The sequence below is a fragment of the Crocuta crocuta genome, unplaced genomic scaffold (genome assembly GCF_008692635.1).
Source record: "Crocuta crocuta isolate KB4526 unplaced genomic scaffold, BGI_CrCroc_1.0 scaffold29, whole genome shotgun sequence".
Lineage (NCBI taxonomy): Eukaryota > Metazoa > Chordata > Mammalia > Carnivora > Hyaenidae > Crocuta > Crocuta crocuta.
The window spans coordinates 4,389,842-4,406,644 of NW_027533280.1; the positions used below are offsets into that span (position 1 = coordinate 4,389,842).

Genomic DNA, 16,803 nt, shown 5'->3' on the forward strand with positions numbered 1-16,803 from the left:
TTTCCATGAGAAGCCCCAGGAGCCTCAGCCCCTGGGGTTCACACCCTTGCCTAGACCCCTCCCACACTGTGTGCGGTTGGTCTGTGTGACCAATAGCATATGGCATAAGCGATGGTGTGTCACTTCCAAGATGAAGTCATAAAAGGCTCCCATCTTGTTTACTGTCTGTCTGGCTTGCTCTCTGTCCCTCTTGGGTCACTTGCTTTGGGGGAAGCCAGACACCATTCCTAAGGACACTCAGGCACTAGGGAGAGGTCCCTATGGTGATGAACTGAGCTCCCTGCTGACATCCAGGTGAGTGCACTTGGGAGAGGATTCTCTGTCCCGGTCAAGCCCAGAGATGAACTTAGGCCCCATTGACAGATACCCTGACCGCCATCTGAGGGACCCTGAGTTAGAAACACTCAGCGAAGTCATTCCCACATTCCTTACCCACAGAAACAGTGTGAGGTAATAAATGTTGGTTATTAAGCTTCTAAGTTTTGGCATAATCCGTTACACAGCAGTAGATAGCTAACACAGTCCCACATTCTGGGCACTTACGTGGTGTAGTTGTGGCCAGGGAAGTCGATGTTATTTTTGATGAGCACTGTGAAGTTCTCCGCACTGTTCAAGAGCGCAGGCCTGAGAGAGAGAGATGCCAGGTGGGGATCAGTGGGCCAATGGGACCACAGGCTTCTGGTTTCTGGCTCGGGTCATTGCAATGAGTGAAGAAAAATGTAGTCTAGTGGGCAAAACTTTCCTAAAAATCTAAAAAAGAGGAAGAATCTCTCTCTTCTTGAGACCTCATGGCATTTACTGTAACCCTTCTCACACTCTGATGTAATTATATGTTTAAGTATGTGCAGTGGTGTGCTGGTAAATGTTTAACAACCAAGTCTCCAGAGGGTGCGGGGGAGCTCTGATACATAGCATTTACTGATGACTGTAGTATAAGCACTCCCACCATCACTGTTCTCAAGCTACTAGCCAGTGTCACTGAACTTGGAGTTGGGAAGGGATGAGCATAAGGGGCTCAGAGCTGGTGTAGGCCAGCTCCAGCACACCCCTGTTTGTATCTTTCCCAAGAGGCTTGGAGTTCCTGCTGGGCTAGGACAATGATTTTTTTTTAGTCTTGGCATCCCCTGCCTTTAGCACAGAGCCATACATATAGAGTTGACTCCATCAGTCATTCTCTAGAGGCTCTGACTAGCATAAATTCTCCATGAGTTAGAGGAGCCCAAATCCTAGACTGTAGCNTCACTCTGCTGGGCATAGGGCTGGGCATTGGGAATATAGTGATGAACAAGACAGTCAAAGTTTTTGTCCTCGTGGAGTTGACAGTCTGTTAGAGATGGAGAGAACTGCCTGTGAATAAAGAGATACAACTGGTACTTTATTGCTTGGCATGCCTGGGTGGGGGGCAGGTGTATATGATGGGAGTGGCACCGGGAAAGGATGGACATATTTAGAAGGGGGCACCAAGAATGATCTACTTTTATTCCAAAATAAAAAGGATATAACTATAGAGAACACCAGTTGTTGCCTTTCCAACATCCATTCCCCCTCTGTTAGAAGTACTTCTGTTTTCTCCTTTTGGGAAAGCCAGTTCTTTCTCACTCTCAGCTCAGAAGGTTGGGTGAGGATAAATCCATCTCCCACCCATCCTTAGAGTTCCCAGGGTGGGCAAGTGACCCAGAGCTGGTTAAATGAAAGCTTAGGCCAATGAAAACATTCTAGGGCTTTTGTAGGAAATACTGGAAAAAGAGGAAAAAAAACCCTCATTTTCTTTAGGATTGCTAGTAGTAAAGACAGTGTAAACCTGGAGTTTGCACTGGGCCATAGTGTGAGGAAGGCCAAAATGGAAGAAAGAATAACTGGAGGGTGGGGGTGCAATGAGGGTGGGAAGAGACAGAATGAAAGAGAGAGAATAATATAATTTTAATTTGGAGCCTGGACCAAGTCTTTCCTGAAGCTAATAATTTTGACTCTTCATTTATAAGAATAAGAAAATAATATTTTCTTTTTTCCTAAAGCCAGTTTAAGTTGTATTTCTGATATTTGCATAAAAAAATCTTATTTACAACAAAAGCCTACTGTATGCTAGACCATTTACTTTTAGAACATCTTAAATCCCATTGCTTTCTGGGCAACATTCTAAGAATAAGAAGACTACACAATCTTGAAACTTCAAGAATCAAAGCCCTTCATTTCTCTTATGACACTCTTAACTTTCTATCTTGAATTATAGCTCTGTGTATACATGTCTTACCTCTTTGATTAGATTGCAAGAGGCTTGGGACCTGCTCCATATCTGCTTGTATTTTTTAGCAGAGTCTCTTGTGCATAGTTACATGTAAGATAAATAGTATGTGTGTCTACGCACGCATTGTTGAGCACTTCCTATAAGCTGGGCATGGGGCTCACTTTGCAATTGCTGTACAAGTGTCATCTCATTTAATTCTCATAACAGTCCCGTGAGGTAGGGGCAACTATTAGCCTCATTTTACAAATAAGGAAACTGATGCTAAGAGTGGTTAAGCCCCTTGCTCAAGGTCACACAACAAGGAAGTGTTAGAGTCAAATTTGAATCCAGGTTTCTCTATTCTGCTGCAATGCACCAATCCCTGTGGTTTCTGAGATTTAACATCAAGTTCTGCCTTCTGGGCCTGACCTTGTGTGTTAAAGAGAAGAATCAGTACAGGGGATCAACAAATGTGTGTGCCACTGTGACCACTTAATCTAAGAAAACTTCTCTTCTCTCCTTCTCTGCCTCTTTTGCCCTCCTTACCCTCCCCTACCTTTCCCCTTTCTTCCATTTTCCTTTCCTCCCTCCCTTCTTGCCACCTTGCATCCTTAATCAGTATGGACACTGACCAATCAGAATGAGGTCTGCGGCAGAGCTGGAGGAGGGCTCCGGGGGCGCTCAGCCAGGAGTTAGGGGGCATCCAAGTGTGCTCAGGGTAGTAGTTGTTTACCAGCCAGTACAGAATTATTGCGGTATTTTAACAATTAGCGTGGCCCCCACAGAGATCACTGGTGTGCCTGGGACAGAGGGTCACCAAGTCAGTAGGACCCAAGACTTTTCAGGACTTTAAATCTGTTCACTGGTCAGGGCCACCGCATCTGTCCCAACCTTGCACAGCTCACCGGGGGGGCTCTTCCGCTGCCTCAATGGGACACCAGGCAGAGACTTCACAGGTCTTCAGCTTCTCTTTATAATCTACACACCTTCCGGTCTGGATCCCTAGTGGGGGTTGGGGGGTGGTCAGAGGGCCAAAGAAGCACAAGTGTGAAAACCATAGGCACATCATGAGCTCAACCCAAGCAAGAGACTATTTATTTGTGCTTTTCAACCCAAGCAGTTTCAATTTCCACAAAACCTCATTTGAACCACAAACTTACATAAGGCAACCCAAGCAAAGAATGCATTGGACGATAAGCTTTTTTAAAAAAAGATTGGGAGAGAACACAGAGAGACCGTGGATAGCTGTTGGCTCTTTTGGTTTCTTTGCCAGGAAAGATTCTGAGAGAGGAGCCAAGCAGGGTGTGTTCTCTTGCCTGGTATAAACAACTAGAACTTGGCTTCTAAGTGGGCATCTGGGTCACTTAGGGGTGTATAGTCTGGACCAGGGATGTGCATAAGCCACAGAATGAACATGGCACATCTTCCTGGAGCCTCAGAGCCACTCGCAGATTTTTTTTTTTTTGATAGTCAGAGAGAGACAGCATGAGCAGGGGAGTGTCAGAGAGAGGGAGACACAGAATCCGAAACAGGCTCTGATCTGTCAGCACAGAGCCCGATGTGGGGCTCGAATCCACGAACTGTGAGATCATGACCTGAGCCAAAGTCAGATGCTTAACCGATTGAGCCACTCAGGCGCCCCAACTTGCAGATTTTTGAGGAGAAAGTTAAATAGTAAGTAAGGTTTGAATGATCTCTATACCAACTCAAACACACACACATATCTCAAGGAACAGAATGTGACATCCATAGGCCTTTTATTGAGTATGTGTGTATGTTATAACCACTGGTGGTTCTTTTTTCCCCCCTATGGTCATTTTTTAATTGTCATGTGTCTCTTTAAGTTCAAATAAGAGATATAGAAATTCTGAAGGTTAATAGTGGTACCGTCCCCAGGTGCCCTGAGGGTACAATTCATATTCCTCAACCTCCAGGGGAATTCAAAGGGGAAAGTCCAGCATACACGGAGGGTACTGTGGGCCATTCAATTTCCCTGTCAATGAGAACCCTGAAGATGCTAATTCTGGAGGTTTTCAAGAGCTGCCCTCCCTGGGGAATTAGATCATGTTCCTAGTCAGTAGCCAGTTCTCTGGGAACAGAGCAGAGGCATGGGGCAGAAAAACAGGCTCCCCCAGGGCCTGGTGAGGGTGGAAGAAGGCATCTGAGAGCCAGAGTCTAAAGATTTGAACTTTAGGGCATTTGTGAATGTCACCAAGATACCAGACCTCACACCTCCAGGATCCCAGAGAAGAAACAGAACATACCTTTGCTCTGTGGGTCCACTCGTCCCTTTTTACAGCCCAAGTCAGAGGAACAAAGTGTCCTGCGGGTGGGAAACTACAGGGAGAAAGAGTAGTGGGGAGTAAGCAACGCGGGTCCCTAAGATACAGAAAGCAGGTGTCCACACCAAAAATGTATACACGAGTGTTCACAGCAGCCAAAAAATAGAAACAACCCAAGTATTCATGAGCTGATACATAGACAAATAACAGTGTAGTGTATTCATATGATGGAATAGGACTCAGCCATAAAAAGGAAGGAAAACTAACACCTGCTACAACATGGATGAACCTCAAAAACATGACGCTCAGTGAAAGAAACCAGACACAAAAGGCCACATCCTGTATGATCTTAGGGATATGAAATACCCAGAACAGACAAATCTGCCAAGACAGAAAGTAGATCAGTAGTTGGCAAAGGCTGAGGGGGGTGGGGAATGGGGTGTGACAGCTGATGGGTTCAGGACTTCTTTTTGGGGGAAATTCTGAAAATGTTCCAGAATTAGGTAGTGATACAGCTATACAACATTGTGAAAATACTAAAAACCACTCATTTCTACACTTTAAAATGGTGGACTTTATGGTATATGAGTTATATGTCAACAAAACATAAAAATAAACAAACATCTAAAAAGTAGATGCAGCCAGGGTGCCACTTTCAGGGAAGGCCCTTGGGGTGGGGGGAAGGGGAAGTCAAATGTGCATAAACCAGTCATCTCATTTCTTTTCCTTCTGTCCTGGGCCCGATCCAAGCAGCTCTGTGGCTGCAGAACTGGGCCAAGCAGCAAGCACGAAGGCTCAGCAGGAAATGGGAAGGGGTGCCAGCCAGCACTTTCCTCTGGCCTCAGAAAATGAGGTCAGCACTGTCTCGGGCCCAGGACAGAAGGAAAAGAAATGAGATAACTGGTTTATGCACATTTGACTTCCCCTTTTCTGGGAAGGAAATTTAATGACCAGTCTTAGGGGAACCAGAGCCTGACCTTAGCGGGGCAGAGTGGGGAGAGGGATGTAATAGCATCGGCAGGGCAGCTCGTTATCTTCCTCTGACCCGTGTCCCCTAAAACTGCCAACCACTCCAGTCCCCTCCTTACCTCGGGACATAACCCCTGCTGTTGGCCTTCTGTCTTGATAAAGTTTGTCATCACAAAGAAGGAGTTTACCTGCAGAGAAAGGAGGGAGTAGGCAAATGCCAGGCCTTGGAGGGCAAAACTACTTACTCGGAATAATCTAGCCTGCCCAGTGCCCGGGGGTGAACCTTCCACTTTCTCTAAACCACACTCTGGAAATCAGGTCTGGGAGCAATGTGGACTGAGCTGCTCGCTCGAGGGCTTAATATCAAAGCTGGATGAGACAGCCCACCCAGCCAAGGGAAAGCCAAGGGACATTCAAACCGACCCAGTATTCATTTTCTGTCCCAGCCTCAAAAGCAGCCATGTCCTTTTTTGGACTCAGTAAAATCCCATTAAATCGAAACTTGAGAGAACCTGGCATGTGGAGGGAGGGGTGTAGTGCTGGCTTCATCAGAATGCTGTTCAGATTATCCAGGATTTTAATTATAGGGCACACAGCATCCCGCAACCTGGGGAATAGCTGGAGATCTTACTGACCCACTGTTAGAAACAGGCAGACAGTGGCCTAGGTTTCATGGTTTTGCAGAGCACCCCAGCTCCCAGAGACTGCAAAAGTGCCTTTTTGTGCCTCCAGTACCCCTTCCGCCCTCTGTTCTTTGGTTTTCTCATTTCTACATTGATTTCTCCTTTTTGACTGCTCTGCTTTTATTTTCTCTTCTTGCGGATATAGACAGTCACATAATCTTTCCCTGTGATGCACACCCTTCCTTTCTTTGTCATCTATATCCTCCTTTTGTGCAAAAACGTATTTGAGAAAATGTTTTCCTGGAGACCTTTTGGTTGATAAAAACACCACACGAATCACATAAAGGAGCCAGTCCCATCCGGGCAGGAAGTTCTTTGTCCTTCTGAATCTAGACAGACCTTGCTGATTTGATGGCCCTGCTTCCAAAAAACTGTGCATAAATCAAGTGTGAGTGAATCAAATCGTGCTTTAAATGCACCACCAGGACATGCTGCTATTCTGAGAAACCCTGTAGGACTTGATAAAGCAAAGAATCGTCTTTGAGCTGCTGGATCTGACCCAATTTTGCAATTTTTAGGTTTTCTCAGTTGGGATTTTCACAGAGCTTTTTAAAATAGGGCCAGCGTTTTTCTGGGGCGGAGGCTCTGAGTCCCAGGGGAGGGAGGCAAGGCCCTGGGGACAGCGCCCAGGGAGGAGTCCTGGGTGAGGGTGCGGGGGAGGATGGCTGGCAAGTACTCACCTGCAAGGGGAAGGTGTAATCCGCGGTGTCAAAGACACTTGACACCACCTTCTTCATCCCGTTCTCCAGAATCTCCTCTTTCACCTCTGCTATCCCTTTTACCTTGGTGTGCACAGAACTGATAAGAGGCTCTTTCCGTTGGTACCGCTTGTCACTCACCAAAGCAAAGCTAAGTGGCAGACACAGAAAAGCATCAGTGCTTTTCTCAAGGGAGGCACAGTGCAGGGGTTTGGGGTACAGGTTCTGAAGACTGCCTCCATTCAAATCCTAGCTTTGCTGGGTGACTTTGGGCAAGCTGCTTGCCTTCTCTGTGACTCCTTTTCCTTATCTGTAAAGTGGGAAGGATAGTCACACCTACTTCAGGGGTTGTTGTAAGGATGAAATGAGACACACGTGCAAATTCCTCAGCATCATATGCCGAGTGCACACTGAGCACTCCCTGCCTGGAAACTGTTGCCCCTGATGTCAACCTCTAATATTGCCTAATACAGACTCTAACTTATAGGACAGCTTCATAAATACCAAAGTCCAGCTCCAGATTGGTCCACTTGCTTTGTCCTGGGGTGAAGCAACACATCAACACCTAAGGAAGTACCCAGCAGGCCAGCCACCTGTTTTCCAGAAACACCCACCTGGTTTATAAATAATATTGACGATAGTAGCCGCCCTTTGTTGAGCAATTAGTACATGCCAAGTGCTCCACATGCATCATCTGTTTAATTTCACAGTGATAGGAGATAGTTACTATAATCATCCCTTTTGTGAATTAGAGAATGGGCTCAGAGAAGTAAAGGAACTTGCCCAAGATAACACAGACCATCAATGGCAGAACTGTGGTCCTCAACTGGTCTACCTTCTAGCCCAGAGCCAGACCTCTTAATCATATTCTATACTTGTTCATGCATGATGTGGCTCTGACTCTGGTTTCCTGCCTTTGGTCAGTTCATTAGCTGTTAATCCCTTCTTTAGAATATGAATCTAAATTATTATAAGTGGGAGGGAGAGAGGGAGAAAGTGGAATCAACAAGAATGGTAGGGGCGCCTGTGTGGCTGTCGGTTGAGCATCCGACTCTTGATTGAGGCTCAGGTAATGATCTTACAGTTGTGAGACTGAGCCCCATGTCAGCCTCTGCACTGGATGTGGAGTCTGCTTCCGATTCTTTCTCTCCCCTTCTCCCTCTCTCTGTCTTTCAAAAAAAAAAAAAAAATTAAAAATGGTAAATTCCATCACTTTGTTTTCCCTGTCTCCCACTGCCCTGAATAATTCCGACTTTATTTTAAATGCTTTGTTTATTCATTCAGCATGTATTTATTTGGTCTCTTCCCTCTGGCCAGTGCCTAATATCCAAATGATTTAGGAAGTGTAAGCCAGTGGCTGTCTTCTGTGAGCTAACCTTAGAAAACCAAGACAAGAGTGGGCCACGACTTGGTCCCAGCTATTCCTAGCCTGGACCATGTAGTATAATCCGCAAAGAGCTTTCAAAATTGCAGCTTACCCATTCCATCCCTGGAAATTCTGCTTCAGTAGGTCTGGGGGGATTATCCAGGTACTTACATATATTTTAAAGGTTTTCTGGGTGATTCTAATGCAAAGCCAGGGTTGAGAACCCTGAGAGGCTATTGAAAAGACAGCTAACATTTGGCACTATGTAGTACATTTGAAGAAGTGCATCTCCTAGGACCCAGCAATTCTACTCTTTGGTACACTCGCTAGAGAAACTCTCGTACGGGTGCCCAAAGAGTTACGTACAAGACTGTTTATGATAGCATCATTTGTAAGAGGGAAAACGAAATATCCTAAATGTCCCTAAACATGTAATGGGTAAATGAATTGTTGGATTCATACAATAGGATGTTATAGTGAGAATGGATGGAGAGCTACTCATTTCAATATGTAAATAATGTAATGTTGAGAAAACAAAACATGCCACAGTATGAATACAAAATTTAAAGAAATCTAAAACCACATTTTACCCTCATGCCTGTCTATGCATGCCCACAGCAGGGCTGTTCATAATAGCCAAAAGATGGAAATAGCCCATATGTTCATCAGTAGATGAATGGATAAACAGAATGCAGTCTGCCCAAATAGTGAAGTACTATTCAGCAGTAAAAAGGAATGAGGGGCACCTGGGTGGCTCAGTTGGTTAAGTATCCAACTCTTGATTTCTGCTCAGGTCATGATCTCATTGTCATGAGATTGAGTTTTGCATTTGGCTCTGCACTGGGAATGGAGCCTGCTTAAGATTCTCTCTCTCCTTCTCCCTCTGTCCCTTCTGTGATTGTGTATGCACTACCTCCCTCTCAAAAAAAAAAAAAAAAAAAAAAGGAATGAAGCACTGAGACATGCTAACCTGTGGAGGAACTTTGAAAACATGCTGCATAAAAGAAGGTAGATACAAAAGGTCACATATGTATGATTCCATTTATATGAGATAATCCAGAATAGATAAATCCATAGACACAGAGACTAGATTGATGGGTCCAAGGGGGTTGGGAGCGGGGGTGACTTCAAATGCATGTGGTTTTCTTCTGGAGCAGTGAAAATGTTTGGAACCTAGGTTATGGAAACATAACATGGTGTATTATTAAATGCTACTGGCTTGATCAGCCTAAAATGGGTATTTTATGTTATATGAATCTCACCCCCAGTAAAAAATTTTTGTAGATATACACAAATGTTGTAGAACTATAAAAACATAGAATGACAAACACCAAGTTCAGGATGGTGTTTATAAGGGGAGAGGAAGGAGTATGGGATCCAGGCTGGGTTTACAGGGAGCTAAAACTGGATTAGTAATATTTTATTTCTTTTTTTATAATTTTAAAAAAAGTTCTTATTTATTTATTTAGAGAGAGACAAAGAGGGAGCACGCGCAGGAGAGGCAGACAGAAAGGGAGAGAGAGAGAATCCCAAGCAGGCTCCACAACAGTCATTGCAGAGCCCGACACAGGACTGGAACTCATGAAACATGAGATCATGACCTGAGCTGAAATCGAGAGTCGGGTGCTCAACTGACTTGAGCCACCCAGATGCCCCAGTAATGTTTTATTTCTTAAGCTGAATGGTAGTACATGGGTGTTTATTAAATTATTCTCAATGTTTTAGTATTTATATACCATTCATTTAAAAAACACTCATCAAGAAGGACTTTGGGGCTAGGGATCCAGATTTGAGGTCCAATCAGCATGGATGAGAAAGGGCTATTCTATACAACTCCACAGACAAAGATAATACTTGTTCAACAATGTATCTCAGCCTAGCATCACAGCATGTATATGGTCAGTGTGGTGTTCCATGTAGGATATGGCAAAATTCTCCCAGTGTAACACTGGGTCCATTTGGGCCACCATTTGGAAGCTCAATTCGAATCTGTCATATTCATTCCAGAATGCACAACATAGTAGCGATCAAGCTGTAATGGAATCCAACCTTTTCATAAGTCAGAAGACTTGTCTTTATATGATTGCAAACATACCAGTTTAAGAGTTAAAATGCTTCAGAGCTGCAGCAAAGGAAAAAAGAGGAAAAGAAAGAGTGGGCGGTATCTTGCCCTAACGACCATCCCTAATGACTCAGACAAACAACGTCACCTCTGGCCATAGGTGTAGTCCCTGAACAAAGGGAGGGCTTCCTGGCTCCTTGATCCTTGTGAACTTCCATCTCAAAGAAGCTGCAATTCTGTGCATGTTGGAGACGGCAGACTCACCGGACCTTCTAGCACACTGGCAGAAAAGGGCTGGGTTTTGGTGGTGCCTGGTCGGACAGAGAAAGAGACTGTGGGGCAGAAAGCTGAGGAGTCTTGGGAGGTGGAAGGGGACTAATGTGAGGGGCTGGGCACCCACTGGTAGGGCAGGTCTGGCCGCAGAGGGTCCTGTGGAGGGGTAGAGAGGAGGGGAGGACAGAGGATGGCTCAGCTGTGGAACCGGAAGCTTAGACACAGCACTGACTCACCAGGTGTAGACCAAGGTGCCCACTACAGAAAGGACACACACGCTCTGATTATGAAGGACTTTCTCATACCGGCACCTCAGGCGGCCCTGGCCCAGGCCGGCATGGTGAGAGAGTCCTCAGAGGGCCGCAGGTTGCAAGGGCCTCTCAGCAAAGCCTGGCTCTCCCTCACTGCGCTTGGGCTCACTGAGCCAAAGGATGGGATTTGAAAGTGAACTGCCCTCAAAGCCGGTTAACTGACACCTACCCCAAGGCCAACAGACATTTTCTAGGCCTCTAAAGAAACTGTGGGCCCTGGGCACTATGTCCTCTGTGTCTCTGCTTCTTGTATTTAAAACCCCAAGAGAAGAATCTTATTATTTCCATCCTTGGCCCACTCAGCGGTGGGGGGAGGTAAGCAAGGGACCAAGGACCGCAAGAGATACACTGAGAAGAAAGCAGAGAGCCTCCACCCCCCAAGGCAAGTAGAGTACTGATCGCTTTAGCTTCCCGTTGCCGTTGCTGCTGTAACAAATTATCACAGCTTAGTGTCTTAAAACAATACAAATTTATTCTCTTAGTTCTGGGGATCAGATGCCTAAAATTGGCCTTATGGGGCTAAAATCAAGGTGTCATAGGGCTGTCTCCTCTGGAGGCTCCACGAGAGAGTCTCTTTCAGCTCTTCCAGCTTCCAGAAGCTGCCTTGGCATTCCTCGGCTCGTAGCCATGTCACTCCAATCTCAGCTCTTGTTGTCAGGTCTCCTTTTCTCACTTTGAGCCTCTTGCTCTCCTCTTTTGAGTACTCTTGTGATCACATCGAAGCCACTCAGATAGTCAAGGATAATCTCCCCATCTCAAGGCCTTGACCTCTATCACACCTGAAAAGTTCCTTCTGCCAGATAAGGTAACAGATTCACAGGTCCCAGAGACTGGGATGTGGAAATCTTTTGCAGGCTGTTATTCAATGGACCACAATATAGATGGCTTCACAAGAGCCACCGCCACTTCCACCCTACCTGATCCTTCTTTGAGCTGGAGTGAAGGGGTTTCAGTTCCTTGTTACCCGCAGCTTGACCAAGACTTCGTCTTCACTCCTAATTCCCTTTGACTATTGCATTTCTTCTCCATCAGCCAACATTTCCTTTCATGCTTCCCAAATGCTCTCTCTCTCATCCAAAGAACTCCTACACCAGAACACAATACTTTCTACACATTCAACTACACAGAGAACAGAGTAAATCTTAACCTACTAGTTAATGTTTATCAATTAGAGGAAAAAGAATGGATACATGTAAAATCCTGATCTTGAACTAAAAACTCAGTTATGCCAGTACAAACCATAGACCACCCAGACTGGCAGAAGTTTATCTTAGAGGCCCCAAAATGTTAGATAACCCTAAGCCCATATGAGCCAACATTGTGTTATATCATCCAGAAGAAGACAAAACAAACAACCTGTATTGTCTTAAGCTTTGGTGAGAAAAGCAGAATATTGTACCCTTGGGGTGGTGGTAAAGTGACCCGTGGCCTCATTAGGCAGCAAGTGATAGCAGCTCTGTGTTCAGGTTTTGTGAGCCACATTTTTCAAGAAAACCACTTTAAGTTGTTGTGAAAATGTACATTTCACAGAACGGCACAAAGAATATGAAACTCTCCCAACATTCTCCCTCCCAAGGGTTATTGCTATTGAAAGTGAGAGTATCTTTCAGGGATTCCTTTCTTCCCACACCTTGGCTCACAAACATGACCACACTTTGCATGCTCCGTGGAACTTGCTATCTTTACTTAATAATGTATTAAATCTTTTTTTAAAAAATAATTTATTTTTTGAGACAGTGCAAGCAGGGGAAGGGCAGAGAGAGATGGACAGAGGATCTGAAGTGGACTCTGCTGGCAGGCTGACAGCAGTGAGCCCCGTGTGGGGCTCAAACTCACGAACCACGAGATCATGACCTGAGCCAAGTCAGATTCTCAACTGACTGAGCCACCCAGGCGCCCCAAAATTTATTTATTTATTTTTGAGAGACAGAGAGAAAGAGAGTGAGAAGGGGTAGAGAGAGAGGGAGAGAGAATCCGCTGACAGCGCAGAGCCCAACATGGGGCTGGAACTCACAAACCATGAGATCATGACCTGAGCCAAGATCAAGAGATCAAGATCAGATGCTTAACAGACTGAGCCACCCAGGCGCCCCTATTATTAAATCCTTCTACAACAGTAGTGATAAATGTATGGTAGAGAGAGACCTATGATATGGAATCACTTTTAATGGTTATAGAACATTCTGGTGTTTAAATTGGAACATATGAAAACTGTTTATTTTGTAGACTGAAGGAGTAGAATATCAGCAATTCCATGTAGTTCAACCTAAGTGAGTTGTGATAATTTGCCCCCAGTCTCTGGTTAGTATATAACTGAGAGTTTTTTTTCAGTTTTCCAATTGCAAATTTTTGGTTTTTTGGTAACCCTGATAGAGTTCTTACTATGGGCCAAGCATTCTTTTAAGCATATGTGAATAATATGTATTAACACTTTCAATCCTCACCTCCCTCGAAACAACCCTGTAAGGAAGGTACTAGAACTGCCCCCACCTTGCAAACTGCAGAACAGGTAAGTGAGCCTAAGTTCACATAGTGCAATAGCCTGAATGGTTGTGAGCCTCCCCTCCCCTTGCCCATAAAAGTCAAATGTTGAAACCTAATCCCTAATGTGATGGCATTAGGAGGTGAGGCCTTTGGGAAGTAATTAGGTCATGAAAGTTGAAGGGATTAATGCCCTTATAAAAGAGTTTCAAGGGGTGCTTGGGTGGCTCAGTTGGTTAAGCAGCAGACTTCAGCTCCGGTCATGATCTAGCTAGCGGTTTGTGAGTTCGAGCCCTGCGTAGGGCTCTGTGCTGATAGCTCAGCTCAGAGCCTGGAGCCTGTTTCGGATTCTATGTCTCTCTCCCCTGCTCATGCTCTGTCTGTCTCAAAAAAAATAAACATTAAAAATTTTTTTATAAAAAACAAGTTTCCAGAAACTCCTTCACCATATAAAGGCATGGCAAAATGATGGCTGTCTATGAACCAGGAAATGCCTTCTCACCAGACACCATATTTGCTGGCACCTTCATTTTAGAATTCCCAGGCCCGAGAACCATGAGAAGTAAGTTTCTGTCCTTTATAAGCCACTCCATCTGTGGTTATAGTGGCCCCAACAGACTAAGACACATTGTAGCAACCCTAGCCCCACAGCTTATGCTCTTTTGGATGCTATTATAAGTGCAATTATCTTCTTAATTTTCTTTTTGAGTTTCTCCTTGCTGGTGTATAGAAACTCAACTGATTTTTACGTGTTGATCTTGTACCTCGAAACTTTATTGAATTGGTTTATTAACTCTAATAGCTTTTTGTGATTTCTTTTGGATTCTTGATATATAGGATCATATTATCTGAGTGTGATTTTACTTCTTCCTTTCCAATTTGGATGCCTTTTATTTCTTTTTCTTGCCTAACTGTTCTGGCTAGGACTTCCAGTGCAATGTTGAATAGCAGCAGTGAAAACAGGCATCCTTGTCTCGTTCTTGATCTTGGAAGGGTAAGCATTCAGTCTTTCACCACTGAGGCTCAGTCTGCTTTGTTGCCGCTCTACCTTCCTCTCTCACGTTGCGAGGCACGTATTTGCAAAAGAATCTTTTCACACCAAGGATAAATTTCACACCTTAAGATAAATTTCTGGGTTAAAGGATGAATGCATTTTATATTTCAACTCATTTTGCCAAACTACAAAAAGTTGAACCATCTCGTGCTTCCACCAGCAAAGCAAGAGTGCATGGGCCACTTTTAAGAGGGCCTTGACAAAACGAGTGTGATTGTGTGGGGTTGGCTGAGATGGTAAAGTATCTGGGTACCGTGTGGAAGGCACATGGCCAGAGAGATTGGCATCATTACTTCAAAGTAAAGGAAAAATATAATAGCAGGGTGCAGCCATTTGAAGAGTGCCAACTACCACCGGGGTCACAGAACTCTAACGGCAAAAATTCCAGGGAGACTGATTTGGACTCAAAGCAAGGAAGAAATGTCTAACAGTTCGTCCCAGAAAAGAACAAGCTTTCTTTGTGGTTGCTAGTTGGTGACAGTGATGATGACGGTGATGATGATTTTCATTTATCTCATCATCGCCCTTTCTCCATCTCCTCTCCATCTGATTCAACATCAATTCCCATTTTAAAAATAAGTCCTCTCTTGACCCCCTATTCTTCTCCCACCACCACTTGATGCCTTTCTTCTCCTTTGTAGCCAAGTCTCTTGAAAGAGTGAGTCACCACATCCATTTCCGCATCTCCATTCACTCCCCCACCCACTCCAGTCTGGCTCCCGCTCCACCACTTCTCTAAAGCCTCTCTTGCCAAGTAAACAGCAACGTCAGCCTTCCTAAATCTGATAGACATACTCCAGATCTGATCTCCTAAAACTCTCGACAGCATTTGACACCAATGACATGTAACACCTCTGTCCCCTTCTTCCTTTAGCTTCCTGGAATGCACCTTCTCCTGACTTTCTTTGGATCTCCATGGCCACCCCTTCTGAGAATCCTTTGGGGGCTTTTGTGCTCCCCATCATTTAAAGGTTAGCATTCTTCAGGGGTCTGTTCTAAGCCCCCTTGCTTCTCATTTACATCTTCTCTTACTGGTCAGTTGTAGCTACTTCCATGGTTCTAGTTACCATCTATGTGCTGGTGATACATAGATCTCCATCTCTAGTTCCAAATTCACACATCTATCTACCCACTAAGCGTCTACATTTGTAAGACCCATAGATATGTCAAACACTATGCCTCCAATTCTGAACTCATCTTCCATCCCAAGTGGGCTTCCCCACCCCCCACCAGCATTTTCTATCCCAATTTCTCCCACCACCCATCAGTTGCCCAATCCAGAAATATTCCTTAATATCCTTTCCCTCATTACCTCTCAACCATTCAATTGTCAAGTCCTGTTGTTTTATCCTTCTAATGTTATTCATATATTTCTCTCCTCTACCCCTTGTCATCTCCTCAGTCCCGGTCACCATCTGCTCTCACCTGGATTGCCCAGTAGCCTCCTGATGGGTCTCCCTGCCTCCATTTGTGCTCCTGTCTCCTCCATTCTCTACATTACTTCATAAAAGCTTGGACTCTGGAGTGAGAAACTTGGGTTCGATCTTACCTCTACCACTTGGCAGCTACATGATCGTGTGTAAGTTACTTAACCTTTCTGGGTCATTGTTTCTTCTTCTGTAATAAGGAGGTGTTAGTACTATATTGGGCAGGGTATCTGGTTCTACACAGAATCCATTCTCCTGAGTTTGAGAAGAAATACAGTCTAGAAAAGGCAATCCTATAAGGCTGAAATTTTTCATAATGAAATGTTGGTGGCAGGGTGGGGAAAGACTCTTCATACTTTCTCAGTATCCTCAGGATGCAGTTCAAGGCTGTTCATAACATGATCCTTGCTGGCTTCTCCAGGCCCACCTTTGCCTCCTCTTCTTGGCATCTTGCATGTCAGCCACCTGACTCATGCAGCTCTGTGAATAATCCGTATATTTAGGTGCTTTCTTTTTTTAGCACTGTACTAAAAACCCAGGAGGGCTGGGAGATGCTTGCCCTGGGTGGGAGGCTGGGCTGGAGTGGTGGTCCCCAGAAGCCCGTGGGTACGGGACAGCTGGTCCACAGAGAGGCCTCGGCTTCCAGGGTGAAATGAGAAAACCAGGACAATGAGGCAGGGTCTTCATAAAGCTAAATGTATTCATTTGAAAGGAACATTTTTTTTTTCTTATAGACTGTGTGCTTCTAGCTTTTTTAATGTTTTAGTTTAGACATTGACGGAGGGATGCCAATAGATAGTAGTAGTAGTTTGCTAGCTCAACATCATTAACAATGCTTGGTCGGCAAGCTTGTCTTCTCGAGCTTCCTCTTGTCAGTACAAGGTGTCATCAGCCACCAGGGAACCCAGAGTCATCTTCTACCTCCTAGCAAATCTGTCAGTTCTGCCTCCAAAATGTATCCCCGCTTTGCCCA

The 16,803-nt window shown here is 44.8% G+C and overlaps 1 protein-coding gene and 1 long non-coding RNA gene across 7 annotated transcripts in view; one reads left to right on the forward strand and one right to left on the reverse strand.

Annotated features, from left to right (window-relative positions):
• P2RX7 (purinergic receptor P2X 7) overlaps positions 1–16,803 on the reverse strand; it is a 49,735-nt gene that overhangs the window by 22,137 nt on the left and 10,795 nt on the right. For all 6 annotated transcript variants that reach the window (XM_077747910.1, XM_077747908.1, XM_077747906.1 and 3 more), the window contains exons 3-7: positions 6,839–7,007; positions 5,595–5,663; positions 4,489–4,561; positions 3,130–3,226; positions 544–624 (exon numbers count right to left, since the gene is read on the reverse strand). In XM_077747910.1, the coding sequence (XP_077604036.1) occupies positions 544–624; positions 3,130–3,226; positions 4,489–4,561; positions 5,595–5,663; positions 6,839–7,007 (489 nt within the window). The remainder of the gene's footprint in view (positions 1–543; positions 625–3,129; positions 3,227–4,488; positions 4,562–5,594; positions 5,664–6,838; positions 7,008–16,803) is intronic.
• LOC144218084 (uncharacterized) lies at positions 203–15,976 on the forward strand. The gene is made up of 3 exons (XR_013331049.1): positions 203–294; positions 15,278–15,374; positions 15,806–15,976. It is a non-coding gene; the product is annotated as an uncharacterized LOC144218084 (long non-coding RNA).